Source organism: Protomyctophum parallelum (assembly GCF_964188405.1).
Source record: "Protomyctophum parallelum genome assembly, chromosome: 22".
Lineage (NCBI taxonomy): Eukaryota > Metazoa > Chordata > Actinopteri > Myctophiformes > Myctophidae > Protomyctophum > Protomyctophum parallelum.
Genome location: NC_139714.1, coordinates 35,443,269 through 35,456,583, shown reverse-complemented (window position 1 = coordinate 35,456,583; position 13,315 = coordinate 35,443,269). Strand labels below are relative to the sequence as shown.

The 13,315-nt window shown below is 46.2% G+C and overlaps 1 protein-coding gene across 1 annotated transcript in view; it reads left to right on the top strand.

Annotated features, from left to right (window-relative positions):
- Window positions 1–5,918: 5,918 nt before the first annotated feature.
- The window catches only part of LOC310853156 (neuron navigator 3-like), a gene marked incomplete at both ends in the record, with an annotated part of 50,536 nt that continues 43,139 nt past the window's right edge, over window positions 5,919–13,315 (top strand). Inside the window, 3 exons of the mRNA XM_083757395.1 lie at window positions 5,919–6,021; window positions 11,633–11,643; window positions 12,529–12,646. Coding sequence (XP_083613521.1) covers window positions 5,919–6,021; window positions 11,633–11,643; window positions 12,529–12,646 — 232 coding nt within the window. The remainder of the gene's footprint in view (window positions 6,022–11,632; window positions 11,644–12,528; window positions 12,647–13,315) is intronic.

Below are 13,315 nucleotides of genomic sequence, written 5' to 3'. Positions count from 1 at the left end.
TGACAATAATAATGAGTTATTCAGTTATATAAAATGAAAGATAATGACAGGTAATTCCACATACAATACATAATAAAAAAGATATATAAATGTGATAAAAACAAAAAAACAGTTAAACGATGACAAATGTGAACAGACAAACAAAGCAAAGACCACAGGACAGACACTCTTGCTCTCAAAACTTTCCCAACACGTTGTTGTAAATTAACTGAATTACAGACATCTCTTTTTAAATGAGAAAAAATAAAATAAAGAAAAATCCTCAGTTCCTTTTTTTTCTTTACTTTTCTTTCCAATTTTCTATGTTATCTATTGTGTAGGAGGGGTTAGCGTGCACCTATTGAAATGGTCAATGAAGGGTTGCCATGTCTGGTAAAATCTATCTTCACTCCCTCTCAATTCAAACTTTATCTTTTCCAATTGCAAGTAGTGCATAACATCTTTCATAAGTGTAGTGTGAGTGGGAACCTGTGCTTGTTTCCAATTCAACAGTATCAGTCTGCGAGCCAGTAGAGTCACATATTTTACCATGTTATTATTGGAAAGTAGACAGTTTGACCCCGGGCCCCCTGACCCCCAGAACTGCTGTCAGTGGATCCGGGTCAAAAGGTTGCTGTGTTGTTTTTTACAGCAAAATTTGATTTTAGTTTTAGTCATAGTCTTTTGAATAGTTTTCATTTAGTTTTAGTCACATTTTAGTCACCTGGAATGATTTAAGTGTTAGTCCAGTTTTAGTCGACTAAATATCATAAGATTTTAGTCGACTAAATCTACGGTTGATTTATTTTAGTCGACTAAAATGTGTTTTGGCGGGCCCTGATGCCGTCGTAATGACTGATTTTTACACTTGCTGAAAATAGCCGATCTACAAGCTCACAACGCGACGCGTCAGTGGAAAATGGTAGTCGACAAGCATTCTTTCACCGTAGTTTTTTCTCGACGAAATCGACACACGCACACACACGTACACACACACACACACACACACACACACACGCACACACGCACACACGCACACACACACACACATACTATCTCTCTCTCTCCCTCTCTCTCTCTCTCTCTCTCTCTCTCTCACATTAACCTCCAAACACACAAACTCCTCAGCCGTCCTGCCAAATATTGGAATCGTTGCCACGTGTCATTTTGTTTGTGGCTCATCTCCATGCAGTGCATGATGGGAGGGGAAATAATACAATGGAAAACTACCATGAAATGAGCAAGAAACAACTGCATAATATCTAACTCAGCCCGGAATGTGCATGTGCGTGCGTGCGTGCGTGCGTGCGTGCGTGCGTGCGACTCCCTATACGCGGGTTTCGCTGGCAACATGATTTGACATTAATGTGTGTAGATTCATATTATATATTATGGTATTATCGTACAGTAACCCTTATTAGACCAAATCAGATTTGTATCTGGTGTTTCGTGGAACGGTTGGCTCAGCAGATATGCTGCATTTCAGCACTTTCATTTCATACCTGGGAGCCCACTGAGGCCCATTCTAAAAAACACGTCTTCTAAATAGTGGTTTTTATGGTTTTATGAAAAACCCCATGTTTCTGTGTCAGTGGAGCTCAACCTTTTTCACCTCAAGGACCCCCAGGTTTATTTGTATTGGGCCGTGATGGACCCCCATCTGAAAATATGTTGTTCCAGGGACCCCCCCCCCCCCCCCCCAGAAGCAAAGATTTGAGTTTAAAAATGTTCGCTCTGAAAGAATATATTATGTTCAAAGATGTGCGCCACATTTTCACATTTTTTTTCTCGAAAATAGCTGATCTACAAGCTCTCGTAGATGTAGAAGTACAACATATCAATGCTTTAACCCATTCTGAACGGGAACCCATTTTGGTGTCAGCATCATGTTATGCTTTAGCTATTGAAAAATAGCAGATCTACAAGCTCATAGCGCGCCACCGAGTGGCGCGCTACGAGCTTGTAGGTCTGCTATTTTTTAAAAATCGAAGAGCGACTGACATTTTTTAGAATCTGATATCAGGTCAGAATGGGTTAATCATCAGACCAGTGTGTGTCCAGTGGAAACCTCATATGAATCTGATCTCAGGTCAGAATGGGTTCATCAGACCAGTGTGTGTCCAGTGGAAACCTCGTTATGAATCTGATCTCAGGTCAGAATGGGTTAAAACAGCAAAAGGGGGTTAATTCCCGTCCTGAATGCGTTTAATTCTGCTGTTGAAGTGCTGAACATCTTTGAGGGATGTATGTACTGTACTTACTGTAAAGAGCCTTGCTGAACAGCACCTCTGCAGTGTTGGCAGAGAGGAGAACATTTATTGCATTATTTTCCATTATCTAGATTAATTTTCAGTTTTTCACAGTAATATGTATAACTTCATTCATTCTTTACATTCCCTCACAGCTCTTCCTGGCTTGTCCTTGGATTCAACCACATGAACCCTTGTGTCCCTATTCTGGGGTGAACATTTGATAAAACATTATATATATATACTATACTGTATGCAGTGTATATTTAAATATATATGTACTGTATATTATCTACACAAGCTCCCAATGCGTTGGGGACTCCATGCTTGTACAGTATCAGCTATTTTCACCACAAACATTTGATGTAGAGGAAAATATTAACAAGCTTCCGCTCTAGTCAATTTATATCTATAATAACCCATTCTGACCGGGCACCCATTTTGGTGTTAGCATCATGTTATGCTTTAGCTATTGAAAAATAGCAGATCTACAAGCTCACCGAGTGGCGCGATACGAGCTTGTAGGTCTGCTATTTTTGAAAAATCGAAGAACGACTGACATTTTTAGAATCTGATCTCAGGTCAGAATGGGTTCATCAGACCAGTGTGTGTCCAGTGGAAACCTTGTATGAATCTGATCTCAGGTCAGAATGGGATAAAAAACACATCTGTACTGTATACATAATTTATATTCCTAGTTACACAAACATGTACACTGTCACTTATACATACATACATAGCCTACAAACAAACCAACTCGTATACAGAACAGCATACAGGTTTGGGGGCATATACATTTTAAGCACAAGATCTCTGCGTCTCACAACCTAACAGTATACATTATTATTAGGGCCGGGACTAATTGCGATTAATTTCGATTAATTAACTACTGAAAACTGGAAATAATAAAAAGTCACCCCATTTTGTGTTGCCTAGAACTGGAGGTCTGACAAAAAACAGTAACAATATGAAGTAAGTACAGCTTTGTGATGTCACTGAGATGTACTTGTTACTGTTACTATTTTTTTTTCAGACCTCCAGTTCTAGGCAACACAGAATGGGGTGACTTTTTATTATTATTTCCACAACAGGTATATTAATGACAGTAAAATGTTGAAAATGAGTGGTATCCTGTAGTCACTTGATTCACTGGGATACCAAAAAACATACAAAAAAAAGGTTTCTCGCTGTTCTCGGGTTGAATATTGATATGCGATTAAAATGTGATTAATCTAGATTAATTAATCGCAAAGCCTCTGATTAATTAGATTAATTTTTTTAATCGAGTCCCAGCTCTAATTATTATTATTATGTTTCAAATGTTTCTCTCACTGTCTCAGTCCTTTTCCCTTCCTCGTATCCAACGTCCAAATCTGCAGTAATAAATCAGAAATGACAACAACAACACCCAGACAGACCAGAGCATAATATATACTTCCTTAACCCGGTGAAAGAAAGCAACACTACTCTCTACAGCAGTGGTTCCCAAAGTGGGGTCCGGGCCCCGGGGACCCCCAGGGGTCCTTGAGGGAGTTCCAGGGGGTCCGGGGACCCCCAGGGGTCCTTGAGGCCGGAGTTCCAGGGGGTCCTCAGCTAAATTATACTTTGGAACCTTAATGTGGACCCTTATGGGTCTGTAACTCTGAGAGTAGACAAGCCAGGAAGATATTTTGCACACTCTCAGAGTGACAATGATTTTACAATATGGGTCCCAGGGATAGAAATACTATTAAATGCATGCATGTCAAACTGGGGGTGAATCTCTGCTAGAGCCTTAAATGCATGCATGTCAAACTGGGGGTGAATCTCTGCTAGAGCCTTCTCTTATGGGGGTCCCTGGCATATCTTGTCAGGTCTGGGAACCAGTCCACTGCTGTACAGACGGTAAGGAGCACCTCATCTGCTCTCTCTCTCTCTCGCTCCAATCTCCTCCGACGGTCTGCCTCCCCCTAGTGGCTGCGTGCCGCCCCTGCATGCAGGCTGGGCCAACAGTATACTGCGTAGCAGCAGCAGGCTGTAGTCACTGCATTGTGATCACCCTGTCTGTGTTGGAGGCACTTCATCTGCTGCTGCTGCTGCACAATGTGCAGCGCTATAGCTGCACTCTCACTGCTCTGACCGCATGCTGGAGCGCAGCTAGCACCGGGGGCGAGGGACTACTGCAGAACAGGTAGAGACAGAGAGAGAGAGAGGGAGATGCATGCCCGGCTACCTGGATGGACACTGTCTGGAATTATTTGGATTGATTCTGAATGCCAAGAGGATCGAGGGACGCGCGCGCGCGCGCGTGTGTGCGTGCGTGCGTGCGTGCGTGCGTGCGTGCGTGCGTGCGTGCGTGCGTGCGTGCGTGCGTGTGTGTGTGTGTGTGTGTGTGTGTGCGTACGCTCATGCATGTGTTCCTCTACTCACTGTGTGTGCATGCTCACAGAAACTGCATCTACTACTATGGGTTGATAAGGACACGTGTGTGTGTGTGTGTGTGTGTGTGTGTGTGTGTGTGTGTGTGTGTGCGCGCGCACGCCCATGTGTGTGTGTGTGATGGGTCTCAGCAGCAGTGTGACATTAATGCTGATGTTGGGTGTGTTGTATGTAGCGCTCTGCAGCCAACTGTACAGGGCAGCGGAGAGCTGCAGCCTCTCTGTCTCACTGAGCTGCAGCCTCTCTGTCTTACTGAGCTGCAGCCTCTCTGTCTTACTGAGCTGCAGCCTCTCTGTCTTACTGAGCTGCAGCCTCTCTGTCTCACTGAGCTGCAGCCTCTCTGTCTCACTGAGCTGCAGCCTCTCTGTCTCACTGAGCTGCAGCCTCTCTGTCTCACTGAGCTGCAGCCTCTCTGTCTCACTGAGCTGCAGCCTCTCTCTGTCTCACTGAGCTGCAGCCTCTCTCTGTCTCACTGAGCTGCAGCCTCTCTGTCTCACTGAGCTGCAGCCTCTCTCTGTCTCACTGAGCTGCAGCCTCTCTCTGTCTCACTGAGCTGCAGCCTCTCTGTCTCACTGAGCTGCAGCCTCTCTGTCTTACTGAGCTGCAGCCTCTCTGTCTCACTGAGCTGCAGCCTCTCTGTCTCACTGAGCTGCAGCCTCTCTGTCTCACTGAGCTGCAGCCTCTCTGTCTCACTGAGCTGCAGCCTCTCTCTGTCTCACTGAGCTGCAGCCTCTATGTCTCACTGAGCTGCAGCCTCTCTGTCTCACTGAGCTGCAGCCTCTCTGTCTTACTGAGCTGCAGCCTCTCTCTGTCTCACTGAGCTGCAGCCTCTCTGTCTTACTGAGCTGCAGCCTCTCTCTGTCTCACTGAGCTGCAGCCTCTATGTCTCACTGAGCTGCAGCCTCTCTGTCTTACTGAGCTGCAGCCTCTCTGTCTCACTGAGCTGCAGCCTCTCTGTCTCACTGAGCTGCAGCCTCTCTGTCTCACTGAGCTGCAGCCTCTCTGTCTCACTGAGCTGCAGCCTCTCTGTCTCACTGAGCTGCAGCCTCTCTGTCTCACTGAGCTGCAGCCTCTCTCTGTCTCACTGAGCTGCAGCCTCTCTGTCTCACTGAGCTGCAGCCTCTCTGTCTTACTGAGCTGCAGCCTCTCTGTCTCTCTGAGCTGCAGCCTCTCTGTCTCTCTGAGCTGCAGCCTCTCTGTCTTACTGAGCTGCAGCCTCTCTGTCCGTCCGGGGTGAGTCCGGAGAGAGAGAATATACCATAACACGAGACAATGACGCATGACTTAATAAACCCATCGAAGAGGGGCTCGGAATACGGCAAAACCAGCAGCGAGCGAGCGAGACGCATGCAGCGCATGCAGAAACAATGGAGAGGTGAGAGAGGGCAGTGAGAGAGAGAGAGAGAGAGAGAGAGAGAGAGAGAGAGAGAGAGGCGGTACACACATGGTGCATGTGCATGCAGTTTGTGCACAGACAGACACACACATGTCGAATTAAGGTCCAGGTTAGATTAGAAAGGAACCGTAGTACCTTGTGGTTGGTTGGTTGGTTGAGCAGGGTGTACCGCAGGTGAGCATGTGTTTCCTCTGATTCATGTGAAGTCACAGGACAGCCCATACACAGTGCAGACCTTCTGCAGCAGACCTACATGACGCATGTGGAGGAACACGCTACTCTTCTCAGCTCAGCTCCACATTGAGCAGGCCACGTCCTGACTAGCCATGGTTCATGACTCTCGTATTCATACGAGAGTCATGAAGAAACTTCACCCTGTTTTTTGCGCTCGCTGCATTTACAAGATTTCCGTATATATAAACATTCAGATTTAAAATATAAAGTACTCACAAAGTGTCCCACGGGTGTTAGTTAGTAGCAGCTCCAGCGATTAGAATTTCTGCATCCCGCATTGTTTAATAAAAAGCATTTTTATCCGAGGTGTTATTTTGCCATTGGCTTTCAACTACGCGCCCCAATCGGTCGGGAGGAGGGTGGCACTCGGTGTGTTCGATATAGGTACGCTGACCGCCCTGCCAATACAGACTAATAGGCGAGTGCGCTCCCGGTGTGCAACTGTGGATTTCCCAAACGACCCCGTTTGAAAAAAGTAGCCGGGGAGCTCGGACAAAAATGCTTTTTATTAAACAACGCGGGATGCAGCAATTATAATCGCTGGCGCTGCTACTAACTAACACCCGTGGGACAAATTCTGAGTACTTTATATTTGAAATCTCAATGTTTATATATAAGGAAATCTTGTAAATGCAGCGAGCGCCAAAAACAGGGCAACGTTTCTGCATGACTGTCATCATAATCATCATGGCAGTCATGTTCCAGGGCTACGTCCTGACCAACCTGTAGGAGTTGGTGGTGTGTTTAGTCATAGACATATAAACATATACACACCCTTTCCGGCTCTGGAGCGTATGTGTGCTCAAGGGGAGGGCAAAACATTCCCAAGATTCCTTTTGCGAAACCCCGCGGACGCATGAGCGTGAGCGTCACAGTGTGAGCGCATGTTCGGGTCTGTATTCTGTAAGTCCCTGAAAAAGATGCGCTGTGATTGGCCAGTAATCACTTGAGTGGCAGCGTGACGTAACGTGCTTTCATGTGGAGGAACACGCTACTCTTCTCAGCTCAGCTCAGCTCCACATTGAGCAGGCCACGTCCTGACCAACCAAGGGGAACCAAGATGACCAGTCCAACGTAAAATGCAGTGAATCTTAATTTAATTCTTCCCTCTGGATCTGCTGCCGTCCAAGAGGTGTTTGAATTGCTCCCCCGTCCCCTGTTCATAACGAGACACACTTCTTCACTCTCTCTCTCTCTCTCTCTCTCTCTCTCTCTCTCTACTCCATCCACCCCCTCCATGGGTGTCAAGAAAGTGATTGAAAAGTCCCACTTTTTCCCCAGAAACAGTGTTCTGTCTCTCTCTCTCCTCTCTCTCTCTCAATCTCTGTTTTTTTCTTCCTCTCCTGTCTCGGCATGCAGGCTTCATTGTCTGTCCCTCCCTGCTCCTTTTTTAGGAAGCAGGGGGAGAGGAGACATGTCTTCTGCTACATTAGGAGACATGTCTTCTGCTACAGAGGAGACATGTCTTCTGCTACATGAGGAGACATGTCTTCTGCTACAGAGGTGCATGGAATCAAACTCCACCTGCCGGCGGTGATACCGCTTGGCCGTCTCTAACCCCTGGCCTAACCTATAGTGTCTGTCGCTTTGCCAAAAGTATAAGACATTTTCAACAGAATACAGAAAATCAAAGTATATAACTTTAGGCTGTAGAGCTTTCTGAGACTGCTGTAGACTGGAGCCATGGGTGACACGCTCTCTTCAGATTCTCTTTAGAATAGATTGTGACTCTTTGTGCTATTTGTTTACTACTCGCCCCCTGGTGGAATGCGGTTTCCTGTGTGTGTGTGTGTGTGTGTGCGTGTGTGTGTGTGTGGGTGTGCGTGTGTGTGTGCGTGTGTGCGTGTTTAACTCTGTCAGTGTGTGTGATGGTGACGATGCCCGCGTTGCGTCTCATGGTTTGGTTTTTAAGAGCTCTCATCATGGAGAAAGTCGTTGACAGAAACCACAACAGATCGGCGTTTGGGGAAAGCGGCATCTTTGAAGAGCCAGAGCGCCCGCCTCCCCAAAGCCCAGAGAAATGCAGCTAATTGGGAGCGGTGTGTGAGGCAGAGGGGGCGCGATGGATAATCACATTATGAGGAATGCGAGGTTTTTTTTTTACAAGGGCGTTTTTCTGGGAAAGGGCCACCATACTGTAGAACCAGGGGGTGGGCAACTGGCGGCCCGGGGGCCACATGCCGGGCCCCTGTACCTTCAGTAATGCGGCCCGCGTGTTAATATCAGAATACTGATATAGTATTTGATTTCAGCTGTTATACAATTCCAAACTCGCTTTAATTACTTCATGGCTAGTATTAAATGACTATAGTACTAAAATGTTATTGTCTTTTTGTGTAATGTAGTTATGTTAACAGTTCATAAAGTTAACATAACTATAACTACATGCATTTTAAATTCAATAAAAAAGTTTATTTTATAGTTTAAAAAAACGTTTTTTTTTTTTTTTTTTTTACAATTAAAAAATAGCAAAAAAATATTCAGGTTTTCAATTCAAATATAGCAAAAATTGCTGATCTATAAGCTTTTTGAGCTTGTAGATCGGCTATTATTGCTACGACAGTAATATGCACTGTGGCCCTCTGGAGTGAGTGTGGAAATATAGTGGCCCTCTGGAGTGAGTGTGGAAATATAGTGGCCCTCTGGAGTGAGTGTGGAGATATAGTGGCCCCTCTGGAGTGAGTGTGGAAATATAGTGGCCCTCTGGAGTGAGTGTGGAAATATAGTGGCCCTCTGGAGTGAGTGTGGAAATATAGTGGCCCTCTGGAGTGAGTGTGGAAATATAGTGGCCCTCTGGAGTGAGTGTGGAGATATAGTGGCCCCTCTGGAGTGAGTGTGGAAATATAGTGGCCCTCTGGAGTGAGTGTGGAAATATAGTGGCCCTCTGGAGTGAGTGTGGAAATATAGTGGCCCTCTGGAGTGAGTGTGGAAATATAGTGGCCCTCTGGAGTGAGTGTGGAGATATAGTGGCCCCTCTGGAGTGAGTGTGGAAATATAGTGGCCCTCTGGAGTGAGTGTGGAAATATAGTGGCCCTCTGGAGTGAGTGTGGAAATATAGTGGCCCCTCTGGAGTGAGTGTGGAGATATAGTGGCCCTCTGGAGTGAGTGTGGAGATATAGTGGCCCTCTGGAGTGAGTGTGGAGATATAGTGGCCCTCTGGAGTGAGTGTGGAGATATAGTGGCCCCTCTGGAGTGAGTGTGGAAATATAGCGGCCCTCTGGAGTGAGTGTGGAACTATAGTGGCCCTCTGGAGTGAGTGTGGAAATATAGTGGCCCTCTGGAGTGAGTGTGGAAATATAGTGGCCCTCTGGAGTGAGTGTGGAAATATAGTGGCCCTCTGGAGTGAGTGTGGAAATATAGCGGCCCTCTGGAGTGAGTGTGGAACTATAGTGGCCCTCTGGAGTGAGTGTGGAAATATAGCGGCCCTCTGGAGTGAGTGTGGAAATATAGCGGCCCTCTGGAGTGAGTGTGGAAATAATAGTGGCCCTCTGGAGTGAGTGTGGAAATATAGCGGCCCTCTGGAGTGAGTGTGGAACTATAGTGGCCCTCTGGAGTGAGTGTGGAAATATAGTGGCCCTCTGGAGTGAGTGTGGAAATATAGTGGCCCTCTGGAGTGAGTGTGGAAATATAGTGGCCCTCGCCATCGTCAAAGTTTCCCATCCCTGCTGTAGACTGTCAGACCTGCGAGTTTAGGCAGACCCTAAAGTGTGGGTTTCCGAGGCTAGTTACATTCGTAGTAGTGCATTCTCAAATAAAACGTTGAAAAGATGGAGGCATCACTGTGACTTGAACATATCTATGCAGCCAAGAAGGCCTTTATGTGAAGGGCGTACAAGGCTTTAAATCATTGCCTTCCTCAACATTCTACACGCCCTCAAAATGAGTGTTTTATATGCACTGCAGAACTCTGTTGCCCAAAAGTCCTTTTAGACATTTTATAAAGCTTTGGTTATCTTCACAGTTCACACTGATTTTCACTCTGCAGTCTGTCCCCCCAGCATGCTCCGTTGCACAGTTGTTGTTCCCCAAATTCCCCTGAGCTTTCTTCCTCCCCGACCCACCTTAGGGGGATTCAGAGGACTTATAGCCGTGCCTGAGCCCGAGCCCCCAATACGATTCACAACACTATAGTCCGGACTGAGACCCCGGCAAAATAAAAAAATAAAAACCTGAGCGAGCAGCTGTCCAGATCAGTCACTCATACATAGACACTCATGCGTATAAAAGCAATGCCTGTGATTCGGGGGGCTTTTGAGCTCCGTTGAAAGATGAAGCAGCACTTAAAGAGTTTTAGAATGACCACACGAAAGATTAGCTAACGAGCTCTACCTTCCTTTAAGCCATTCTGACCAGGCACTCATTTTGGTGTCGGCATCACGTTATGCTTTAGCTATTTAAAAATAGCAGATCTACAAGCTCATATCGCGCCACCGAGTGGCGCGATACGAGCTTGTAGGTCTGCTATTTTTTGAAAAATCGAAGAACGACTGACATTTTTTAGAATCTGATCTCAGGTCAGAATGGGTTCATCAGACCAGTGTGTGTGTCCAGTGGAAACCTCAGTATGAATCTGATCTCAGGTCAGAATGGGTTCGTCAGACCAGTGTGTGTCCAGTGGAAAACCTCGTATGAATCTGATCTCAGGTCAGAATGGGTTAAGGGGCAATATCCTCTGGTGCTCCCCGTGGAGCAAGTTCCTAAACCTAGTGGCCTCGTTGAGCAAAACGCCCCCACAGGCTTTGATATGAAATATCTGTGTTTGTGTTGGAGAGACGTATTGGGAGCCCGGTGTTTGGAGAGAGCTTCTCAACAGGCCTTATATGCTGCTTAATATTGAACGGGGGAGCCGTCGCTCGCTGGGACCGCGGCAGAGGAGAGAGAGAGAGAGGAGGTCTGAGTTTGTTATTCTGTGTGGTCGCGCCCAGCGTGGTCCTACAAACAAACTCCACTCATACCTCAAACAGGCAAAGCTATAAGAACTTGTCCTCAGGTGAGTCAGAGGGTATGACACTGTACTGTACAGTATGTATCTCACTTTCTCTGCATTCTGTAAACCTTTTAATCACATACTCCTGTCTAGAGCCAGACCGAGATATGCCAAACAGTAGCTGATGTGTCCTTTTACACCGTTTTAAAGAAAGTAAAAAAAAAAACCCACACAACTCACATCATATTGTGAGCTTGTAGATCTGCTATTTATGAAGAACTTAAAAGTTGTCTGAAATTGATTAGAATCTACGTGGTGCTTTTCTTTTTTCATGTTGGTAATCGGTAGGCTAGGACGGGCTCTACTCCTCTCCCTCTCTCTTTCTCTGAGATGTGTGCTGTTGTGATGGTGTGATGATGGTGTGACTAGGTACAGACTCAGTGAGCACAGTCTCGCGATGGAGAAAGGCTGTCATAGGCAGACCTGTATCCCGAGAGAAGACAGACTATGCACCCATTGCACACAAAATGAAGGAAACCGAGCTACACTTCCTAACCATCTGCCCATTGTACCAAGACATCAGAGACACATACTTCCCACAGATTACAACCACACACAGAGATTTTGAAAACATGACCAATGACAAAAAACTCCCATATCTGCTGGGCGAAGTACAACAATGTGCAAACATAGCAGCAAGATTTGTGAGTTGCTGTGATAGGAGAAGGATATCAAATGGAACACAACCACCCTAAAGACTAATCATTGTGTATATTCCTGCACTATACCTGCATCGAGTGATCTTGGTACATAGAAGTTGATCTATTGAAGATTCTGACAAAGTACATAATCTTTGTTTTGATTGTATTGCTGTATTGTTGTATTGTTCTTTCTGCTTTGGCAATGTAAACGTATGTTTTCTCATGCCAATAAAGCCCTTTGAATTGAATTGAATTGGTAATGTGCGGCGGTGGCTCAGGGGTAGAGTGCCTGGATGGTAACCGTAAGGTTGCCAGTTCGAACCCGGGCTCACCCAGAGTTAGTGTCGAAGTGTCCTTGAGCAAGACACTGAACCCCTAATTTCTCCTGGTGTGCTGCTTGGTGCCTTTGCCTCCGCTGCCATCGGTGTGTGAATGTGTGTGTGAATGAGTGAATTGATGCACAATCTATGTAAAGTGCCTTGGATTAAGGTGCTATATAAATTTGAATGTGAAGGTGTGCTGTTGTGATGGTGGTAATGTGATGGTGTGCTGTTGTGATGGTGGTAATGTGATGGTGTGCTGAGCCTCACCCTGTCTCCTCCTCTGTCTCCCCCTCATGTGCAGATCTACACTGACTGGGCCAACCACTACCTTGCCAAGTCGGGCTGTCCTCGACTCATCAAGGATCTGACGCAGGATGTCACCGATGGCGTTCTGCTGGCACAAATCATCCAGATCATAGGCAAGTACTGTACTGTACTGTACTGTACTGTACACAAACCTGTCTGTCTGTCTGTCTGTCTGTCTGTCTGTCTGTCTGTCTGGACCACTGTTTCCCCAAACGTGGGCTAAATGGGACTCATTTGTGGGTTGCAAAAAATATATATATTTTCATGAATTAAAAACAAATGCAATGGCCTGGCCTAGCGGTCGATGAGGCACCTATTCAGTATTTTAGCTGTGACGTGAGCGCCCCCTCCTGAGATACTTCCGGGTCCTACTTTTGTGTCGCTTTTGTGTCCCCATGGAGTTATACTGTGACGCTCCGTCGGACTAAATCTGAGACGAAATCAACCACGAAAGTCTCATTTTACCGCTTTCCTTTCCTCGCAACAACAAAGCTGCGCTGCTCTCCCAAATCTGACAGTGACAGGCCGTCTGTCCCACATGGAATACTATCGCCATTTTATTTTATTGTGTCAAATAAATCCTCATAATGCAAACTAGATTCAACATACTCTACAAAAATGACGACGGACTTAAATACTGAATAGGCTGGTAATCCAGCCTGACAGCGTGTCGCGGGTTCGAGTCCCGATCCCGACGACCTTTGCTGCGTGTCGCCCCCCCCCACCCCCCCCCCCCCCCATCTCTATCTCTCCCCCTTTCCTAACTACTGTAAAATCTATCA